General features: G+C 37.4%; 6 protein-coding genes across 8 annotated transcripts; 1 reads left to right on the forward strand and 5 right to left on the reverse strand.

Moving 5' to 3' along the window:
* Positions 1–4,801: 4,801 nt before the first annotated feature.
* Positions 4,802–7,050, forward strand: LOC111470172 (laccase-17-like). Its single transcript, XM_023115689.1, is given in 5 exon segments — positions 4,802–5,037; positions 5,153–5,681; positions 5,751–6,383; positions 6,386–6,700; positions 6,773–7,050. Coding segments are annotated over 5 exon segments (1,728 nt in total). The 5' UTR covers positions 4,802–4,917; the 3' UTR covers positions 6,904–7,050.
* On the reverse strand, positions 6,937–8,852 carry LOC111470174 (protein FAR-RED ELONGATED HYPOCOTYL 1-like). Of its 3 annotated transcripts, none has more exons than XM_023115690.1 (4): positions 8,345–8,852; positions 7,421–7,998; positions 7,272–7,327; positions 6,937–7,167 (listed from the first exon to the last, which is right to left on the reverse strand). In XM_023115690.1, exons 1-4 carry the CDS (start codon positions 8,380–8,382, stop codon positions 7,150–7,152), a joined length of 690 nt encoding a protein of 229 aa, XP_022971458.1. In that variant the 5' UTR covers positions 8,383–8,852; the 3' UTR covers positions 6,937–7,149. The 3 variants fall into 3 exon arrangements, with proteins under 3 accessions (XP_022971458.1, XP_022971459.1, XP_022971460.1); XM_023115691.1 differs by having other exon boundaries at positions 6,937–7,136; positions 7,229–7,327; XM_023115692.1 differs by having other exon boundaries at positions 6,937–7,143; positions 7,229–7,327.
* Positions 8,853–9,615: 763 nt separating this feature from the next.
* Positions 9,616–12,837, reverse strand: LOC111470200 (probable protein S-acyltransferase 16). The gene is made up of 7 exons (XM_023115734.1): positions 12,418–12,837; positions 11,824–11,916; positions 11,639–11,740; positions 11,383–11,460; positions 11,168–11,266; positions 10,979–11,074; positions 9,616–10,484 (listed from the first exon to the last, which is right to left on the reverse strand). Exons 1-7 carry the CDS (start codon positions 12,688–12,690, stop codon positions 10,377–10,379), a joined length of 849 nt encoding a protein of 282 aa, XP_022971502.1. The 5' UTR covers positions 12,691–12,837; the 3' UTR covers positions 9,616–10,376.
* Positions 12,838–14,033: 1,196 nt separating this feature from the next.
* Positions 14,034–16,256, reverse strand: LOC111470272 (aspartic proteinase PCS1-like). The gene is made up of 2 exons (XM_023115830.1): positions 16,220–16,256; positions 14,034–15,822 (listed from the first exon to the last, which is right to left on the reverse strand). The coding sequence occupies exon 2, from the start codon at positions 15,660–15,662 to the stop codon at positions 14,313–14,315; it is 1,350 nt and encodes a 449-aa protein (XP_022971598.1). The 5' UTR covers positions 15,663–15,822; positions 16,220–16,256; the 3' UTR covers positions 14,034–14,312.
* A 50-nt stretch (positions 16,257–16,306) lies between these two features.
* On the reverse strand, positions 16,307–17,147 carry LOC111470276. Its single transcript, XM_023115833.1, has 2 exons — positions 16,738–17,147; positions 16,307–16,635 (listed from the first exon to the last, which is right to left on the reverse strand). The coding sequence occupies exons 1-2, from the start codon at positions 17,001–17,003 to the stop codon at positions 16,497–16,499; spliced, it is 405 nt and encodes a 134-aa protein (XP_022971601.1). The 5' UTR covers positions 17,004–17,147; the 3' UTR covers positions 16,307–16,496.
* A 1,953-nt stretch (positions 17,148–19,100) lies between these two features.
* LOC111470273 (E3 ubiquitin-protein ligase RDUF1-like) lies at positions 19,101–20,917 on the reverse strand. The gene is made up of 2 exons (XM_023115831.1): positions 19,564–20,917; positions 19,101–19,477 (listed from the first exon to the last, which is right to left on the reverse strand). Exon 1 carries the CDS (start codon positions 20,441–20,443, stop codon positions 19,592–19,594), a length of 852 nt encoding a protein of 283 aa, XP_022971599.1. The 5' UTR covers positions 20,444–20,917; the 3' UTR covers positions 19,101–19,477; positions 19,564–19,591.
* Between the last annotated feature and the right edge of the window lie 553 nt (positions 20,918–21,470).

Consider the following 21,470-nt stretch of genomic DNA (forward strand, 5'->3'; position numbering starts at 1 on the left):
CTGCCCTTTATCTATAATGCCCCTTCAAGTCGAGAGCCGAAACTCTAATTTATTTAGTTTTGAAAAAAAAATTCCATTTTTTTTAATGGAAAGGTTAATAATTTTTAATTATATAAGAGGGACAATTAGGTTTTTATTAGATTTTAATTATTTAAATTTTAATCGATATACTTTTCAATTAAAAATAAAATTCAAATATATTTATTGATTTGTAAATTAGTTGAAATTAAATAATTAATTATGAAAATAAAATCAATTTGTGACACTTTGATAGTTGTACTTATCCCATCCCACCAAAACCACTTATTGTTACATTTATTTCATTTTACTTTTTATAATATAGTATTATGTGATATATTTGATGATGGAAAATAGGGTTATTTGCCTTGACGTATGTAAATATATAAAATTATATGCTCTTTGGAATCATGTTTATTTTTTTAAAAACTTAAATCATTATTTTATAACAAAATAAAATACACCATAAATAAATCGTCATTTTCACCTTTTTTTTTTTTTTCCATAGTATTTTATGTTGTTTAATTAAAACAAAGACTTATAAGCTCAACAAAAGCACTAACAAGACAAACCCACTAACTTAATCAATAATTAACCCAAAATTATTATTTTTTAATTATTTATAATTACGATAAATTCACTTTGGATGAGCAAATTCCAAATTTTAATTATATTTTTAATTTAATATAATTTAATTTTTAATCACAATTCTAATACTGCGATAATTATATTTTTATATTATGTTCATTACTATATACTAATTTTTTTAAACTAATATCATTTATATGTAATTAATTTACATATTTTGATTAAATATTTTATGTATTTTTATTATTTGAAAAATTATTATTAATATTAATTATGATACCGATAGATATTAGAAGTTTTTATATTCTTATCCGGGATGTTTCGTTTTCAAATTAAATATAGTATACCCAACCCGAATCAGCATATTTTTTTCTTTTACGCCCCGTAATTCTTCCTCAGCCAGACTTCGGCAGAATAGCATAGCAAGTACAAGTATTAGTAGAATAGCAAAAATGTGTTCCTCGTCATTAATACGTTTGCTTGCGGTAATTGTGACCTCTCGGGAGAATCGATGACTGCATCAAAGATGCACTTGCTAGTCCTAGTACATCTGAGAATTCTTAATTGACTAGTTGTAAATAGACTCAAACTGTGGAACAAAGGATTATCCTAGACCTACACCGTAATATTGACGGTGATTCTCAAATATTGCAGAACAGAATTATCGATGTTTTGTTTTACAGATTTGCCCTTTAAAAATGTTTCATATATTTAAAATTGATATTTAAATTAACTTTAATTAATAGAACTCCGAAGTTTATAATTATAAATTGACTATTTCCTCGAGCATTGGTTGTCTGCATTCCAACAAGGAGCCCATTAAGGTTGGAGAGGAAACCCCATTTTGTTTTGTCCATATATGCATTTAATTTCCTTCTATTTAAATGTGTCACTTTCTTAGGAACCCTCCAAATTATGGAATATTATCCTTTCACACCATAATATGCAAATATTAAAATTTATATTTAGCCCCTCAACTTATATGAATTCTACTTATACACCCACTACATTAAATCTCCCCAACTTGAATTAATTTAATATACGGATTGATTTAAATATAGTTCCAGGGATCATTAATAAAAAGTCGTTTATACGCCATTTGAAGGTGTAATGTAATTCATGTTCCAAAAATACCCTTAGAGTTAGTTTTGGATAGAAACCGTTAATATTTTGTTTAAAAAATTTCATTAATATTCTTCAATTTTTTTTTTTTATAAGAACTTCACAATATCCTTACGGTTAGTACTGTATTTAAAAAACACTCATGAACTTTTAAAAGTAGTATCGACATCCTTAACCTTTATCAAGATAAATTCTAAAAGTTCTTACCGATGGAAACCGTCCATCTACCCTTTATATATGGTAAAAACTTTTTATTTCTAAAAGCTTAAGGGTACTAGTTTAGGGTTTAGGGTAATTAAACTTTGGAGTGAAAGTTAAAATATTTTTGAAATAAAATATTAACCGTTTTTATCTATAGCTAACTCTGAGGTTATTTTTTAAAATTTTTAAATATATATTTTTTTTAGTTTAAGAGTACTTTGAAACAAATTCTAACGAGTTATTATTAATACAACTCGAAAACAAAACTCCGGACAATAAAGTATTTTACTTCATTGCCCCTTATCCATAAGGGATAACAAAATCGATAAGAACAATAAATCTCATGAACACTCTAATTGAGAGATAGATATGAACACATTTCTCTTAGATTCTTAAGCTTCTACGCCTTATATGATTGTTCGATTTAAAAAATTTTGTGGATGTCTATGAATGGACACTAAATTTCACGTGACAACCATCGAACTATACGAACATTTAGTGTTTTTTTTTTCTTTTTGGAGAAATTAATAAAACGTTAGGCTATGAAATTGGGAGAAACTAGTTGAGTTAAGTAGAGGAAAAAGATGGGTTGAAGTTGAAAGCCACAAAGAAAGGCATATGGCTGAGATGCTTTGGATTTTGTGTACCACAAAAATTCCAAACCAAACTCCACAAAATAAAACCAAAACGCACCGTTTCCAAGATTTATTTAATTTTTTTAATAATAAATACAACCCAACAAATTTGGAATCCAATGAAATTCTCTTAATTTTAAAATAAAATAAAAGTATGGGCTGCTTTCGTTGACTCTGGAAGTTTTCAAACAAGGAGAGAGAAAAATATATTTTATTTATTATTTTATAAATTCTTTTTTTTTTTAAAGATGGTAGAGGAAATAAATAAAAAACTACTAATACCACTCCTTAATTCATTTTTTATTATTTTATCTGATAATTAAAAAGAAACAAAAATTCAATATTTTTTTTTCCAAGATTTATTCAATATAATAAATTTGGTTTGAAAATTTTGAAAATATTTAAATATTAACTTTCGGGTTCAAATGAGTCAACCCAGAGTCAACCTTGTATAAGCTTAAGTAATGGATTAGGCTGGTTGGGATTGAGCTCGGGTGAACTCGAGCCTTCACTTTTTGGGGCTGGCTAGGCTGAGCTGGCACAGAGCCTAATTCTAATTGCTCATGGGGTTCATTCATTTGTTGATGGACCTTGAATTGGGCCTCAAGCCCAACTATCACGTCTAGAGCTATGGGCTTCTCTTAAATATGGGCTTTATTGGGGCAGCCCATTTCAGCCCAATGAAATTATTTTTAAATGTAATGTTTTTGTAGACGACTTCCACTTCAAACCAAAATTTCAAAACCGCCACCTCCAATCCCCACTCCCTCGCCTCCTCTCGCCACCGTCCATGGCGGCGCTCCTCTTAGGGTTCCAAAACCTCACCATATTCTCACAAACACAACCAAATAAGCTCTGTTTCTAAAGACAGACGACTTTTCATTACGAGGAAGAGTGTTCGACGCCGACCAGGTAGGAGTGGCGGATTGCGGCGGCGGTCAACTGTCCGCCGCCGCCGAACAAGAAGGCGGGATCCAACGAAAGATGGGTATTTTCAACCCCCTGATTTTGATGCTCTGTTTTTTTTAGTGAATCAATTTTAGTTTTATTTTTTACATTTGAAAGACATTTTTAAATACAAGAAATTAAGGTAATATTCATATGAAATTATGAAATTGGGGAAATTATGAAATGAGTTCTATCAATAGTGTTACCACGATATTGTACCTAATTAATAAACATGATATTTTTTAATGTCAATTATGTACGGTTCAATGTTAAAAAGAAAAATGACATCCAACCCAAAAATATAAAGTTGGGTCGAGTTGAATTGCAATCCTTAGTTGAGTCATTCGAGTAAGAAATCGAAATCCATTTTGAGGTTGGTCTTTAAAATTTTCAATCCAAAACAACTTACCTAACACGTCTTTAGAGACTATACACAAGAACGTTAAAAAGAAAAAAAAATTAATAAAATAAAAAGAAGTCCAACAAAAATGGATAAAACAAAAGAAAAAGAACAAACAAACAAAAAGAAACAGAATAAAATTGACATTTTAACGTAAGAAAATGCACGGTGAAATTCCTCTACGCTGAGAAAGAGCAAAATAGAAGACCAATTAGATGAGACATCTTTGTCCCCATAGCCAAGCCGCCCATATTACGATAAATTATTAACTTAAAAACTCCTAAATTCTCAATTTTTATATATTCAACTATTTTTAAATTAACTAACTTATTATTTAATAATATATATTTTTGTCTAATACAACTGTCGCATTTTAGTAATTATAAACACTATTTTTCAAGCTAAATTTTTATTTTTTTTAAAAAAAACCAATTTTTGTTTTTAAAATCTGATTAAGAATTAAAGAATTCACTGTAAAGAAATGGTAAAAAAATATGTTTTATTTTTAAATATTAAATAATTATTAAAGGAGGTATAAATCTTAAATTTCATGTCTAAGTAAAGACCCAAATATAAATAAAACATTAAAATATTAACTAATATATTACATTTAAAATTGAATTTTATATTTAATGAATTAAAAAATTTGGTTAGACACAAAATTAGATGTTAATAATGCATTAATTTCATGTAATTTTCTTTTTAACACGAACATATATAGAGATAATTACGTATAAATAGAAATGAAATATATTCTATAATTAACTTGACTTAAACTTAAATGTATACCTACAAAAGAACAAGGAACAAAAAGAAGAACAGTGTGATGAAATGAAACAATTCAACAAGAAATTCCTTAATTTTAAAGAAATATAAAGCATAATCATGGTTGTTCAAATTAAACTGTGTGAAATTATAAAATAATAATAAAATAAAATAAAAATCAAATTTTCTCTATTTATTAACCCCCATTTATTCATCTTCTTCCACAGCTACTGAATTTCCATGGCCGCCATCCGCCTTTCAGAGCCTTCATCAATGGCGGCTCTGACTGTTTTTCTCTCACTTCTGTCGTGTTTCTTGCCGGAGCTTGCGTTCGGGATAACCAGACACTACACTTTCAATGTATGGCCATCTTTCTTTTCTTTTCTTTTTTATTTATTTTTAAATATAAAATAATGTTTTTAAAAAAAAGTTGACCGGAACAGCGTGGAATAATGACTTGCGGCGGGTTTTACAGATAGGGTACCAGAACGTGACAAGGCTGTGCCATACGGTGAAGATTCTAACCGTCAACGGGCAGCTCCCCGGGCCGCCGGTGGTGGCCAGAGAAGGCGACAGAGTCTTGATCAAGGTCATCAACCACGTGGCTGAGAACGTCACCATCCACTGGCACGGCGTCCGGCAGATCCGAACCGGTTGGGCCGACGGACCGGCTTATGTGACCCAATGTCCGATCCAGACCGGCCAAGCTTACACCTACAATTTTTCACTCAACGGCCAAAGAGGAACTCTGCTTTGGCACGGCCATATCTCGTGGCTCAGAGCTACAATTCACGGCGCCATTATCATCCTCCCTCGCCGGAATGAGTCATATCCGTTCGAGAAGCCCCACAGAGAAGCCCCAATCATTTTCGGTGAGTGGTTCAATGTGAAGCCGGAGAGTGTGATTCAGCAGGCGCTGCAGACCGGAGGAGCGCCGAATGTTTCTGATGCGTACACCATTAATGGACTCCCTGGCCCTCTTTATAATTGCTCCTCTTCTAACGGTAATCACTTTAATCCCTCCATTAATCTTGTTTATTTCACACTAAAAATGATTAAATTTTGATTTTCAGATACATTCAAGCTAAAAGTGAAGCCTGGAAAAACATACCTACTCCGATTAATCAACGCTGCACTCAACGACGAGCTTTTCTTCACCATCGCCAACCATTCTCTGACCGTCGTCGACGCCGACGCCGTTTACGTCAAGCCCTTCCAAACGAACGTGATATTGCTCACCCCCGGCCAAACCTCCAATGTTCTTCTCAAAACAAATCCCAATTTCACCAACGCCAGTTTCCTCATGGCGGCTCGACCGTACTTCACTGGCCAGGGTACTTTCGACAATTCCACCACCATCGGAATCCTCCAGTACGGCGACTCACCCACCACCCCAACTCCGACCACTCAACTTCCCAATCTCCCGGCAATTAACGACACGAATTTCGTCGCCAATTTCTCGAGGAAATTCCGGTCTCTTGCTAATGCTAAATTCCCTGCCAATGTCCCACAAACCGTCGACAGGAAATTTTTCTTCACCGTCGGACTTGGAACTGCCCCATGTCCGAAAAACGTCACGTGTCAAGGTCCCAACGGTACGAAATTCGCTGCCGCTGTTAATAATGTCTCTTTTGCCCTGCCGAAGACGGCGATTCTGCAGGCGTATTTCTCCCGCCGGACTAATGGGGTTTACCGAACTAATTTTCCGGCAAGCCGGTTTTTCCCTTCAACTACACCGGAGTGCCGCTCAATAATACATTTGTGAGTAACAGTACGAGTGTGGTAGTGCTGCCGTTTAATGCGAGCGTGGAAGTCGTTTTACAGGGGACGAGTATTCTGGGGGCAGAGAGTCATCCGCTCCATCTTCATGGATATAATTTCTTTATAGTCGGAGAAGGTTTTGGGAATTTCGACATGAATAAGGATCCAGCTAATTTCAATCTGGTTGACCCGGTTGAGAGGAACACTGCCGGCGTTCCCGCCGGCGGCTGGTTGGCCTTCCGTTTCTACGCCGATAACCCAGGTGAGGTAACAATTTGTCTTTCACCATTCAGAATGTTCCATTTTTATATCACATTCAAATTTTGGTTAACAGGGGTTTGGTTCATGCACTGCCATTTTGACGTCCACACGAGCTGGGGGCTGAGAATGGCATGGATTGTCCTCGACGGCCCAAAATCCGACCAGAAACTACGGCCGCCGCCAGCCGATCTTCCAAAGTGTTGATTTCTGGGTTTTCCTTTTGTTCTTTCTTCAATGTTTGTAAATTTAAAACATCCCCAGATTCCTTTCTTTATCCCTCTTCGTCGTGTGTGCTCTGTTTTAAGGAAACAGAGTGGGTTTCCTTTACTCTGTTTCCTTTCTCTGTTTTCTTTAGAACAAATAAAACCTGCCTTTTGTATAAACTCTTCACGAATCTCTCCTCTTTTCTCTCTTTGATTCTTCATTTTGTTGTTTCTGTAAACTTCAGAGTTACAGCATCAACATGGAATTGATATCCATGTAATTAATAAAGACTATGGCATTTGAACTATATACATTTTGGTTAGCTCATAGTCAAACGAACGCATTCACGGCTATAGCATCAACATAGAGAAGAACTGCTCGAATTCTAGATCGATCGTTGGTGTTCTAGCTCTTGATTGAGCTTCTGAATCAAGAGAATTGAGTGTGATTTAGTAAATGGATAAATGTGAATGCACATGGAACGGATCAAAATTCTTATGGATCATGTGTTTATTACCGTGGTTTACTGTCCATCTACCGGACGAAAGAGCATATGTATTCGGGTTCAGCCCGTTCGAACGGAAAAGATCCTCAAGTTCCTGCTCTGTACATTGCTCACGATCATCATTTACATGTTCTTCATGGCTATCCAATTCTAGCATATGCTCCTGAATTTTGTGAATTGCTTCCATTTTGCTCTCCACGCTCGCAAACGCTACTTCCTGTTCGGTCGAGCTCGATTCCATTGCTGTGGAACTTCCAACACAGAAATGGGTGCTTTCAGAACTATCATGTGTGCAAGATAAAGCCTGATTCAGTTCCAATTTTGCTCCACAGAATACCGATGTTGCAGAATCGGACTGGTCGCTGAAGCTATTGCTATCTTTTAACGATTCAGGCGTCGACCCCTCGTCGATACACATTACATTTAGATTACTCTTTGAGAATTGTACAGTCATAAGCTCGGTTTCGGGTAGGCCACCATGAAGAAAGACAGATTTGGAAGAGAAGGCTTCATTGATGTGTTTATGTTTTGGTGAAGGCAAGCCCAAGTGTTCAGCTGGCAGTTTTCTTTTCTTGGAAATCTCATAGAAACTGCAAAATTTAACAAAAAACAACATAATTCATCAGACAAGAAACAGGATAAAAGATGCAAGACAGGAAGTACAAGAGAAAATGCTTCAATCTCTCACAAAATTACTTCATGAATATAGATTACTTCATGAATATAGGGTTGAGGGAGGTTCTAGAACGGGGAATAAGTGAAATCCAATGATCAGACGCTAAAAACATTAAGCAACAGAAATGAATCAAAAACCCCATCTCGATCCACATCCAACGTTTTAGAACTAGACCAAGATTAAACAGTACAAGAAACAGATTCGAAAACTGATAAAAGAGTCGGTTAGAGCAAGAATCTTTAAAAAACCAGATGCCAAACCTGTTGATCTCAGTTGGGTTGTGTTCCTTCTCCTCCATCTCAATCCGGAAGACAAGAAAATCGATCAGATTCAGAGACGCAAACCCAGAAACCCAGAAAAGGAAGAGGAAAGTTCTGGGTATATAAAGGGTCGAAGATTTGTGTGATAGGTTGGTATTATGGGTCAGTTCGCAGGAGAGTGTTTAGCGATCTTTTCAAATCAAATCAGACCCAGAAAAGGGGGGGAGAGAGTGGGCAACAAAGTTGGGGGAGTTGGGGCTAATTGGTGCGCGGCACTGAGAGATATAGACACGTCCATTTCGAGTTCACGTGGGTGGCCCGAGGGAGTTGCTTCCTCCATTCCCCCAACCCCATTCCTCTCATCACTGAGCTGTTTTAAAGGGATAGCGGTTGGTAGCTGCATTGGGAAATTGTCTTTTGCATTTGCTCGTCTTTTCAGAATCTTAGGTTCCGGATAATGTAGGGAAAGTAATTCCAACTCAATTTAAGCATAGGGTTCTGAAATCTCCATTGATATTATTATATTCAAATATTAATAGAGTACAAATTTTATCACGAAGATCGTTCAAGTTAGACCTATCTTTGAAATTACATATTTTTCAATTTACTTATTTGTAATAATTGTAAAATTAGAAAATATAAAAACAGAGAAAATGTTTCTGAATGATGGACGCCTTGATGAAACCTGTTTTTGTAAACGAGAAAAAATTACCTTGTTCTGTTTTCTTAGTATGATAAAGCTAAAGCCAAATTTGCAAGCAGCCATTGATTGGATGACAAATCTCTCAACAAGAGTGTCAAACTCGTTAGATTTGGAGAAGGATATTAGGGGTCTGAGACTCCAGAGCTTGCTTATCGTAGAGGCTATCAATTTGGACGGAGTTCTACTAGTATCGGGATACTTTAGTCTCTAATGGCTATAGAACAATCAACAGTGTTTGGCAAAAGAAAGACACATGATCTATTTTGAACAATGTCAACATTTGACAGAGACGACATGAGCTTCCGTTTCAAATCACACGGGCTTCATATTCCAACAGTCGGATATATTTACCCCGTGACATATATCAAATTATAGAGTTTTATTAATGTAAACCCACGAGGTAGAGAAGAAGAGGAGGAAGAGCTTGATTCTGATTCTCCATAACAACATAAAGAACAAGAAAGAAATCAAATAATAGAGCACTTCTTTTATGGCAGGAACTAAAGGAGGTATTGGTTAATCAACTTCATATAAATGCATCTCATTCTATAAACGCCAGATTAAAAGGAAAAGAAATTCTCACCTCAAGATTAATAAAGGAAGGAGAAGGCAATTATAAGAATCTAGTATATGAATGTACATTGATGTGGTGGATTCTGGCTTCTTCATCAATCCTCCATTTCTAGTCAGAAATAAAAACTGACAAAAAAAGCTTGAGAATTTTGAATGTGGAGAGCATTAGCTTCAATCACAGTGAAGAATTCGATGGAGAAACAAGTAAAAACTAAGCAGTAATACCACAAATGAAAGATTTCAAAGAAAAAACAAAATATTTCCTTCATCTTAATTGCACTTTACCTCCTTTTTTGTTATAAGTTAAGGAGCTACAACTACACAAAACAATTTGTTAGCGTGTTGAATAAACTCATGTACACAAACACCCGCCCACATCTGGGATCTCTCATTTCTACATCAACCTATGAACTGCGTCGTCCTCGACATTCTGCAGACCCTAACTTCAAATGGTATTTTTTTTTTCCCCTAAAAACAAACAAGAAAGGATAAATGATACCTGAAACAGATTTGCTGAGCTCTTGATGTTGACAAGAAAAAGGTTGGAATAGATAATCTCAGTAACTAGCCAATGAGTCACGGCAGTCATGGCAATGTATCTATTTCAACCGTCACAATGCTGTCTGAGATTTGGGTTCTTCAAAGAACCATCCCTGGGTGAAGACCTCAGTAAATATGAATCCCTGATGGTGGTTGAGGGCTGCATAGCTCGTTCTTCTAAAACAAATGTCTAGGGTAGAAATGAAACTTTCCTTTTCACTTCGATGTGCTAATTGATTTGTCATAGGCCGTTTGGAAGCGAAGACCAGAGCCTTTATGTCTCGACATAGGGCATATCCAGTTTAATATATTTGGGCCAAGAATCTGTTGAAATGAGATAGAACAGCTCAGATAGCATAAAGGCAAGACTCTGGGTAGTCCAACACCCAGCTATATTTTAAAATATCGAGTTAAGAAAACCATAGTTACAAACGTTTTTGAAGACGATAAAAAAGGACTATATTTATGCAGCCCCATCTGTTATATTTCATGTGTCCATTAAAGCTACCAGGCAATGGATGAATGCATTATAGGTTGAACAATCTAATAAATGTCACGTTTGAAAGCAAAAAAGATGAAAGCCTGACAATTAAGTAAATTCATTATGCAGCAAATACATTACATTTTCCACGCTTCACGATACTTCCTATCCTTCATGATCAACCATAGACATGAATAAGCCTCAAGCATTTCCTTTTTAAGGTGTCAAAACGAACATTTAAGTTAAATGACCCCCACTTCATTTCAAATTATCAACAATTTCTCTCACCTAAAAATCAGGCAAAAGAAGGGAAGCAAAAACAAGCAGTAGTAAGTACCGTGGTAAGATTCTCAAAGGCACCAAGATCATATGGATGTGAGTACACATTCCCACCTTTCTCCGCAAGCCACATAGCTCTTACCCCTTCATGATACTAGAAGGCAAACAAAATGCATATTAAATCTGCCTCAATTGGAAAGTCACTGGCAAACAAACAGACAATAAACAAAACCCTTTAGAAACTAACCTCTATTGTAGTCTTGTTGTGCAAAATTAGGTAAACATGCCAACCTAAAAGAACACTTAAAGCCATACTTAATGGAATTAGCAACAGTCCAGCAACAACCTGTATCAATGACAATGAGGGTACCAACTAATATAAACCAAACACCGAGTGAAGGAAAAATAAGCATGACGAGTTTCAAAAGGAGGAAAAAAAAGAAGGGCGGAGTATGAATTTACATATACAGTTCTAAAAGGGCTTCCAATTTGCTGCTCATCCTTAGAAGGATCAATTGTAAGACTGCCAACTAGTAAGACCTGAAGATCCAACAAACAATGAAACATAATTTTAACAATATAAGGAGCGAGCAAACAACTACTTCAATAAGTAAAACACAAGGAAAGAAACTGGCTCGGAAGCAAAGAAAGAATCAACAGATCGAATGAGTAAATGAGCTAATGGAGAGTCTAAATCACATTGCATCAAATGACTTACCAGGGAGTAGATACACGAGACCACAGCATACACGACAAACACGAAGAACACCTTATAGTTTTCATGGCCGACGCAATTATTTATCCAAATGCAATGGTGGTCCTTTACATTTTATTAACAACATTTAGTACAACACCTACACAAAATTTTAAGGGGTAGATAACTGTTATAAAGACGATACATACCATTCGTAAAATGCATCTTTTGCAAACTCGGCAATGATGTGCACGTGGAGGCTTATATTGAGAACACTTTTGACAGTATCTCAGATCACCTCCCTGTAATATAATCAACAAGATCCAATTCTTCAAAGCTCATAACAATGAAAACGAAAACAAATTTCCTTCATGAATTAGTTCTGTTTATATGAAAATGAGTCTCCTAAACGCCAATCAAGCTCCACAAATTCATCCGCCTTTACATAATTTTCAGATCAAGAGGACTCATAGAAGCATGCTTTTAATTCGCTAGGTTGCTCATTACCTAACAAGTTGGCAACTAATTGATCTAACACAAATAGAAAGATAGCGAAACTCAACCAAGAAATAATGGACCGAATTATTAATTCGCCATGGCACTGACTAAATTTTTTTCAACTTCAATTCCAAAACACATTCAGAATGAGATCAAGGGAATAAGATCTACATCAACGTTGTACTAAGGATTCTTATTACCACAAACCAAACAGCTTTAACTCCGCGAAAGAACGTAGCTACCAAATAAACAGAGGAAACGATGAAAGCAAAAGAAATTAAAAGGAAAAACCTAGCATTGAGTACCTTACGCTTGATCTCATGAATAGGGTTTTCAGAATCCTCTATATCAGGCATATAGGTCGAGGGGACCCGACCGGGATCCGTAAAGATAGCGAGGACGTAATTGGCGATGCACATGAGAGCCACAGCGGTGAAAACGACGGCGTTCATAATTCCAGGCGAGGACATGAGGCCGAACCACCGGTCAATGAAGATGAAGATCGTAGAGAAGTAGATAAAGGAGATTGCCAAGACGACGACGGCGACAGAAGGAGAGAAGGAAAAGGCCCGCTTCATCTTATTGGGAAGCGGGCGAGGGAAGCCCACCGGCGAGGAGGGTCCGGTGGCTCCGGCGGGGGAAAGGACTTATTCTGGTGCGAAATGGTATGTACAGAAACAAAGAACCGCGCTTAAATGTAGAAAGGGGAGCGGCTACCGGTGGATTGCGTTTTACGGATTTGGGCTTTGGTTTATTGGTCCTTCAACGAAATCGTTGCCCTTTTGGGTGGGTACTAAACAGTAATTTACTTTGTTTGGAAGCTAATTGCGTGTGATACTATAATATTTCCATTTGTTTAATATCTAAATTTCTTTTAAAAATAAACTCTCTTTCTTAAATAAAAAAACATAATAAATGAATAATTTGGTCTCAAATATAAAATAAATTTAAATATTGTTTTAGCCTATAACCTTTCCGGAATATAACGATGATTATTTGTCTATTTGTCCCGTGTGATTTGAACGACATCAATTTTGAAGGGTTTGATGAAAATGACGACAAAGGTATCGTTGACAATGCTGAAAAAGAGCTCATCGTTGAAGAAAGCGTTGATCTATACAATTGATCTCAGCCATCGAATACAAGTGATAGAAACATCAAATCTCTCATTAGCATGATATTATCCGTATTGAACATAGTGTCTCTTACCTAACCAATTTGAAACTTCAACAATCCTTAACAACGAGCATACCAAAACAACGTCCCTTTCTATCCATTTACTGTAAATTTGTATACACAGCTCTACCTTGTCTGGATCGATAATTATGTGCGCCCACTCACTCCTCTCTTGCCATTCTTGGTGTCAATCCATAACAATATCTATCCACTGTAGGGACATGTTATGTTGGACACTATTAACGATTGCAATTAAGAGGTGGTTGCCTTCCCTAGCAATGATTCTAGGCCTGGTAAACTACTCGTTAACAATCACAACGGTCTTTGTTTGGTACGATCATGTTACAATTTGCAATTGTATCTGCAGTGAATTGACAAAAGATATGCAAAATGTAGCGACCCAAACTTACAGCTAATAGATGTTGTCCTCTTTGGGTTTTCTTTTTCGACTTCCTCTCAAGATTTTTAAAACGCGTCTACTAAAGAGAGGTTTTCACACCCTTATAAGGAATGTTTCGTTTCTCTCTCCAACCAATATGGGATCTCACAAACCACCATCTTTTGAGGTCCAACGTCCTCAATGATACTTGTTTCTCTCTCCAACTGATGTGGAGTATAAATATGTATATGCATTAAATGTAGTTATATTTGGTAGCTTATGTCACGCATACAATATTGTCTAAAAAAACATATTATATTAATAATTAATATTTCATGAATATTTAAAATTTGTAGGGCGGAAAAAGAAAAAAAAAAGAAAAGAAAATCTATTCTTACACGTGGCGACATCGCAGCTCACTCAATCTCACTACACCCGTCAGATCAAACTCATTTTTGTTTTCTTTTTAAATAAAAACAGATGGTAAGGGACCCACACACGGACGGTATTAAAGGCTGAAGGACCACCATAACAGTATGGACCTACGACTACACACGAAAGCCCGTTAGATTTTAATGAATATAAAGTGCCGAGCCCACCCCGATAGTTAAAACGCTTCCATCAAATGAGCCCGGGTCATGTACATTACAGGCCCATGCCCAATTTCTGACCCGCTAAATCGCACCGGATCTCCACCAACCCGATCCGCGATTTTTTCAGATCGAATTCCATCCACACGTTTTGTTGATGGAGATGCCCAATCACGTACGCTTCAACGCCCAGAAGATCCGCATTTCCGAATGTAAAGCAATAAATCGTATCGTTCCCTCTTATTTCTCCGGCCACCTTGTACAGAATACGGTCGCCGGTAACTGTCATCTCGGCGCCGCGAAACACCAGCGTCACCGCCGGCAGCGGCGGGAGACGGGTTTGATTCGTAGGAACTCGGTAGCAAAGGTCCATGGCTCCTTGGAAAACGAAATTCGGATCCTCGAAAACACGAAGCGAACCGGCGGTTTGGTTCAGGAACTCGTCTCGGAGAACGGTGTAAGCTTGCCCGAGAAGGAAAGTGAACTGTGTGCCTGAATCGACCATGGTCTGACCGGCCCCGGTGTGGTCCGGTTCGAAGACCGATTCCGGTATTGGAAGTAACTTGTTGGAAACTTTGATTCCTTGCAATTGAACCGTGTAAGCGACTCGATCGAAATACGGTAATGGCGTGGATATTTGGATCATTGGAGTGTAATTCAACGGAGCCAACCATGAAAAATTGGCATCTCCGAGTAATAACAAACCGGGAAAATCATATTCCGATATGCAATATGAAAATTTGGGGAAACCCATTTGAGAAACAAAAGACAAAGATCCACGATTCATACCCATTAATCCGGTGTTTTTAGAGTCTTCTACATTGTTGGAACTGAAAATTGAATCCATACAGCCGAAAACGACATTCGGAATACTGGAATTGCCGATGTAAAACGTATCGGCGGCGAGATTTCCTTCTGAAGAAGAGGCGTCGGCGTAAGACAGAGTAGCGTGACAGAGCTGATTTGAATCACACGATGCCGGAATCGGAAAATCCCTTGTTTGGTCGGTACACGTGGAGGAGGAACAAGGGATAGGAGTGTATGAAGAGGACTGGACTGGGTTGAATGTTGAAGATGAAGAAGAGGAGTTTTGTGATCTGTTACAGTGGAGCCATGAGAGTTCGCTGCCGGTGTCGATGACCATCGTGACATTCTGCGGCGGCGTTCCGACAGTCAAAGAGACGGTAAGGCTGACGTTATGCCGGAAAGGGAGCTTGTCAGGAGATCGCCAGACGGATTCAGGCGGAATCACCTGGGTTTTGAGGGGCAAAATAAGGGCTGGGTTCAATGAGAAACAGAGTAATGGATTTTGAAAGACAAAAACCAGAGAAATTAAGAAGAAAGAGAAACAATATTTGAGAAATGGGTTGTTCAAGGGATTTAAACTTATCCAATAATCCCTCATTATGTTCTTCTTTGCTTCCTAGAAAATTGGAATTCCAAGTTTTTTGGGGCTGTCGGAAGAAGCAGAGTGAAAAGAATCTGAGGAAATTCGTGTGCTCTGTTTTGGTTTATTAGAACAGATTGTTCATAAAATCTTTGAAATCCTTTGAGAAACTTCTCCCCTGCAAAGATCCGACAATAAAAAAGACCAATTATTAAAAGAAAATCAATAAATTCCAAAATAATAATAATAATAATTAATACATCTATTAGATTCAAATCAAAAGTTAAACAAATTTAAAAATAATAAATTTGTAATTAAGAAGGCTATAAATTGTTTTAAAATTAAAATTGAATGTAAAATTTGGCTACCGTATTTGGGGAAATTATTGGAAAAGGACACCTAGGTGTTTCAATTCAATGAATAATAAAATAATAATTATAGTGCAAGAATGCAACATATTTAACTCTATTATTTTTGGCAATATTAATTGAATTTATAATTTTTTATTTTATAAATATATATTTTAATGAAAATAACACGTGGAGAACAAACAGTCAGTAAATTGGTCGCCGAACCAGAGTCAACATTGACGTTGCCACGTGGATATTTATATTAAGAGAGAGTAATGCCACGTTTAATTGCCTGCCAGATCAGCAAAACCATTAAATTAATAATTGGAAGGTTTCTGAATTAAAATCATGAGATTTTAGTAGAATGTATGGTATTAAAATATATTATAAGTCTAAATGTTTAATAAGCTCAAGGTACATAGACTTATAATATATTTTAATATTATATTACAGTCACATTAGGAAAGGGCGGAAAATAAAAAATAAAATAAAATAAAGTAATTTATTTGTCCACTTGATTGAGCTTGCCCAGGCCATTGCAACGAGAACAAACGATCTGAGCTTGGTCTTTACGAGCCGCATTCGCCCTCAGCGCCGCCCCCGACTTCCGGACAAACCCTGCGCCGTCGCACACCGGGCACCTACGGAGGACCAGACCATTCAAACAGCGGTACTAAACGGCATTTTTAAAATGATTTCAATATGAACAAATGGTTTATAGGAGAAATTGAGATTTTGCTTACAGGTCTTTGCGAGAGAAGAGGATAGGGAAGGCGGTACCAACGAGAGCCACAGCGACGGCGCCGGCGATCAAATACGTGGTGCCGTCAGCGGAGACGTCTCCGATGGCGGCGACAATCGTAGAAGTTCTTTTCTGGTTGCGGCTGCTCTGCCGGAGAGACAACGCTGATGGTCTTTTCGGGTGATTGGACGGCGGAAAAGGGGCGGCGGCGGGATGCTTGATGGGATCTGCAGAAGAAATGCGTGGAAATGAACACAAGGACGCCATGATCGAAGGTAGCGTTTGAATGGATCGAGGTTTTGCGCTTATATTTTGATGGTCAGAATGGGATTGAATATGGATAAAGAGATGTTTTGGAGATCAAATATGGATAAGGCTTTGTCCGACTTCAGGCTCTGATGTTTTGTGTGGATAAGGATGGCCCACCATCTGGATTTTATGGTGTCATTTTTTTGGAAAGTTAATACATTTTATAACTAAATAAAAAAAAAGCTCTACCAACCCAAAAAATAAATCTAACATTGGGAGAAAAAATAAAACATTCTTTCTCCCTACGCATTTTAAAACTGTGAGACTAGTTATTATAAATGGTATCGAAACCAATTATCGATTGTGCCAGTAAAGACACTAGCCCAACTTGCCAAATAAGTGGATTGTGAGATCTCACATTGATTGGAGAGAAAAACTAAGAGTGTGAAAATCTTTTCTTAGTAGACATATTTTGAAATTTTTAAGAGAATCACTTGAAATGAAAATACAAAACGGACCATACTTCCATTTTTACACCAAAAAAAGAAAAAAAAAAACCGAAATCCATTTCATAGTGACAAAAGCAGAGTGGAAAAACGTGTCAAGAACTCCAACTTAGACAACCAAACAAAGAAACATGGGTAAGTAAATCCAAACATCCTTTGCACTTTCTAGTGGAGTGCATTGTCCAGTCTCTTGTCTCTTCTCACAGACAAAATCCAAAATCCAAATGGTATAAGACATGAAAAGCCGTCATCTTGCATCATACAAAGAACCTCCATTTCCAATAACAAAACAGAGCTCCTCGGTTCATCTTGATCTGGATGAGCCTTCTGTCCTTTACGTTACGATATCAGTACAAAATTCCAACAATCATAGCTTGGCTTACAACAGCAGCTGATGACATGACTAGACAGGAATCAGCACAAATTTCGAAAAAGTTCTCTAAGACATGTGAACTTACTTCTCTTATGGCAAACAAAACGAATAAACTTCCATTCATTCTCCCAGTAATCAACCATGGAAAAGGAGTACAGGCTGTTGTGCTGACAATTCATACAAGAAAGAAAGCACTTTGGTATCCTCTGATTGGTAGCATAAAGGAAACGACACTTGGAATAAAGCTACATTTGGTTTTGATATCAAGTTAGAAAACTCCTCAAGTTGCACATGCATTGAATTGGAATCTTTACATTAAGAAACGATTTTTACTATAACAACCCAACAACTCCAGTTCCAGCATCCTCGCTCGTACACCGTCTAGTTTCTGCCTTTGATACCATTTATAACAATCAAATCCTATCGCTAACAGATATACTCATAGTTTTAAAACGCATTTATTAGAGGGAGGTTTCTATACCCTTATAAGGAATGTTTCGTTCTCCTCTCCAACCAATGTAGAGATTTCACAATTCACCCTTTTTGGGCGCCCAATATTCCCTCTAGCACACCGCCTTGTGTCTGGCTTTGTAACAGCCCAAGCCCAAGCCCAAGCCCAACATTACATTTATGATATTAAGTATATCGGTGAACTGGAGTGGGCTTAGACGATTGTCTCATGGGAATAGTTTAGTTAAGTTGTATGTAGGCTGGGGCAAACACACAAATATCAAAAGAAAAAGATAACAAGCATGTGGGTGGCCAACATACAAATGTGCATAAAGGTTTCAAACGAGAAAGCCAATGAATACTTGAGCTTTTTCTAGAGCCAAGAGCCTATTTGAGTACACCAGCATGGGTTTGATAATAATGCACATTAATCAACTTGTTATAAACAAAAATCTCTACCATGGCCCTGAATGAAAAGTTCTTCAATGTAATAATACAAAAGAGACCTTACCTGAGTATTAAATTATCCCCACCCTATCAGCTTTGTCAATCTGCCTTCCTTAAAAAGGTTGGATCCTCCTCCAGAGACGGAACAGGGGAACGGTGGGATGGGGTAATTTTGATACTTGAGTGAGATGAAATCTGTGAGAAAGATGTAATAAGAGTAAGCTAAAGACGCAATAAGTGTTCCTTAAGAATCATCGTACAACAGAAACGGAATGCCTCTAAGCAATGTCTGAGAGATGAATTTTTAACTTAAAACCATGAAAGATAAGGAAACAGACATACTAAAAACAGTAGATTTTCATATTTTTTTAAGGATAAGACCTGCTTTGCAGTGAAGTTACAAGGTTACATTGCTACTAGACATCATTCTGTCCTCAAACAGCAAAAGACAACCAAATACTTGAACTGCCAAAAACCGTTGATCAGGCAGATTGTACAGCCCTCCCCCTTCCTATCTCTATATATACATGTCTCCCACAGTGTCAAAAATTCTCCAGTCAGCTACATTTAAGTTATTGAATCCTGTATTTCTTTTTTGATGTATAGCTTATAAACACCTAATAAAACAAAAATTGGACATCTACACGTCGTCCAAAGGGCCGTTATGCATTCTGTGTCGTGCAATTTCTAAAGAGAGTACATGGTGTGGGAATTCAACCTCTGTATAAGTATAACTAAGAAGGAAACTTATAGTTCGCCTCGGACTCGGAGGCCATAGGGTGATTATTCCTCCTTGAGCGTCTATTAACTAACGTAGCAGAGAAGCTCCTTCATATCAAACCAGGTCCCGAACTAGAACGACGGGATGAACTTCTAAACCTCCCAAAAAAGGAGGAGAAACTGCGTAGAAGACGACGAAAACCACCACCTTCGTTTGATCTTCCTCCGCTTGACGCCCATGTAATCCTCCTTGGAACACCACTGGTGGTACTAAAACTACCATCAATTTCAGTGTAAACAACAGGAAGGTTATGTTGGGTAGCTTCCCTACCCCAAGTAAACCTTCCAACAGCAAATCCCCCACCCGGAAGCCTCCAAATTGTTAATCCAACAATGTCTTCAGCAGACGCAGGGGAGCTTCTGCCACTGTTGGTAGGCAACTGGTGCCTACAAACAGGACAAGAATTCCGGATAGAAAGCCAAGGAAGTATGCAATCCGAATGGTAAATATGCTTACACGGCATTTCTCGAGCTTCAGAGTCGAGCTCAAATGGCTCCTTACAGACCGCACAATGCGATTCCATAGGCACATGACTATCAAGAATCTTAACCACAGGCAATGATTCGATTGCAGCCTTAGAAGCCGGTGGTTGTTCCAATGGGCTAACCCCGTTCACCTCCAGCTGCGCTAATTGATTGAGAAGACGATCAAACCCCGTTCCCATCAAGAACTCGGATATATTATAAGGCAAAGGGCGCAGGCTAGCCCCGGTACCATCATCATAATAAATCTCATAATTTCCTCCACCTCCAATATCATTATTACTAATAGCGCCAACATTAGAGGGGTTGCGTAGAACAATGATACGATTGAAAGGGGAGCGATCCTCGCTATTTCTTCCGCTGCGACGCAATCTCGGCACGAAGAAAGGGACTGGTTCGGAAGCGTCGTCGTGGTACATCGCAGTAGCTGGAAATCGATGATCAAACGGAGATAGAGATGACGGTAACCCAAATTCTTCAACGAATTCTCAACCGGAAACAGGACAACAGACCGAATCTAGGTCCCGAGATCGAACCCTGAAGAATCCATTGCATCTGTAGCACAAAGATGTCGATCCCAAAAATCGATCAATCGAAAGAATGGCACGAACTCCTTTACGAATAAACCCTAACTATATAAAGTTTGGTAAAGAAATTGATTGAAATTACCGATTCAAATTCGATGCTCATAAATAAACGGACGCCAAGAAGCTTCAAGAATCCAAAAATGGTCGTAAGAAAGGATGCCAAGATTGCAGAAACGCTTCGCCTTTTTAAGTGCTGTAGTAAAATGGAGAGACAAAGAGATTCGCAGCAGACGAAAAGAATTAAGGTTAAAGTAAATTGCGTGGAACCTTCAACAGCAAACGCGCCGCCGCTTGTTAGAGCGTGGAATTTACGCTTTGAGCCTTTAACTACCCAGCTAATTACATTACATTAATTTATAAATAAATAATTAGCATTAATTATTATACGTTGTCGCCATCCGCACGTCTTCAATTTGAATAATCCAAACAATTACAATTATATAAATCCACGTCATTTTTGTTTTTCTAAAAAAATTATATTTTATTTATTTCAATACAATATTTTTTACTTACTTCCTTATCCCATGCCAAATTATAAAATCGAGTGCAGCTAATAATATGAAATTTTAATTAATAAATGCTTTTAAAAAACGTGCGCAGTTTGCCCAATCACATGGACTTGAAAATTAAAACATTCATGTACTTTTTTGAGTTTTTCCTTTGACTTCCCCTCGTGGAATGTTTCCCTAGTGGAATGTTTCACCTCTCCACGACTCGTACCTAAAAAGAAAGAAAAGGAAAAATGGGAGGTGCTCGGGAGCTACACAGTTACAAAAGGGTGTCGCCCGAGCCTTCATTTAGTTGTATTCTTTTAGGGTTGATTTTGTATTCTTCTTTATTGTGGTACCATTTTCCTATT

Source organism: Cucurbita maxima, unplaced genomic scaffold (genome assembly GCF_002738345.1).
Source record: "Cucurbita maxima cultivar Rimu unplaced genomic scaffold, Cmax_1.0 Cma_Scf00043, whole genome shotgun sequence".
NCBI lineage: Eukaryota > Viridiplantae > Streptophyta > Magnoliopsida > Cucurbitales > Cucurbitaceae > Cucurbita > Cucurbita maxima.

Bases quoted from the DNA above. Each gene is read 5' to 3' on its own strand.
- LOC111470273 (XM_023115831.1), bottom strand. From the start codon at position 20,443: ATGTACCACGACGACGCTTCCGAACCAGTCCCTTTCTTCGTGCCGAGA.
- LOC111470272 (XM_023115830.1), bottom strand. From the start codon at position 15,662: ATGAGGGATTATTGGATAAGTTTAAATCCCTTGAACAACCCATTTCTC.
- LOC111470174 (XM_023115690.1), bottom strand. From the start codon at position 8,382: ATGGAGGAGAAGGAACACAACCCAACTGAGATCAACAG. The intron at 7,999-8,344 runs GTTTGGCATCTG...TAAATTTTGCAG, and splicing joins AACCCAACTGAGATCAACAG to TTTCTATGAGATTTCCAAGA. The intron at 7,328-7,420 runs GTAATAAACACA...CTCTTGATTCAG, and splicing joins TAGATGGACAGTAAACCACG to AAGCTCAATCAAGAGCTAGA.
- LOC111470200 (XM_023115734.1), bottom strand. From the start codon at position 12,690: ATGAAGCGGGCCTTTTCCTTCTCTCCTTCTGTCGCCGTCGTCGTCTTG. The intron at 11,741-11,823 runs GTATGTATCGTC...TAAAATGTAAAG, and splicing joins AAAGATGCATTTTACGAATG to GACCACCATTGCATTTGGAT. The intron at 11,075-11,167 runs GTTAGTTTCTAA...TTTGCCTTCTAG, and splicing joins ACAACAAGACTACAATAGAG to TATCATGAAGGGGTAAGAGC.
- LOC111470276 (XM_023115833.1), bottom strand. From the start codon at position 17,003: ATGGCGTCCTTGTGTTCATTTCCACGCATTTCTTCTGCAGATCCCATC. The intron at 16,636-16,737 runs GTAAGCAAAATC...GGTCCTCCGTAG, and splicing joins CTCTTCTCTCGCAAAGACCT to GTGCCCGGTGTGCGACGGCG.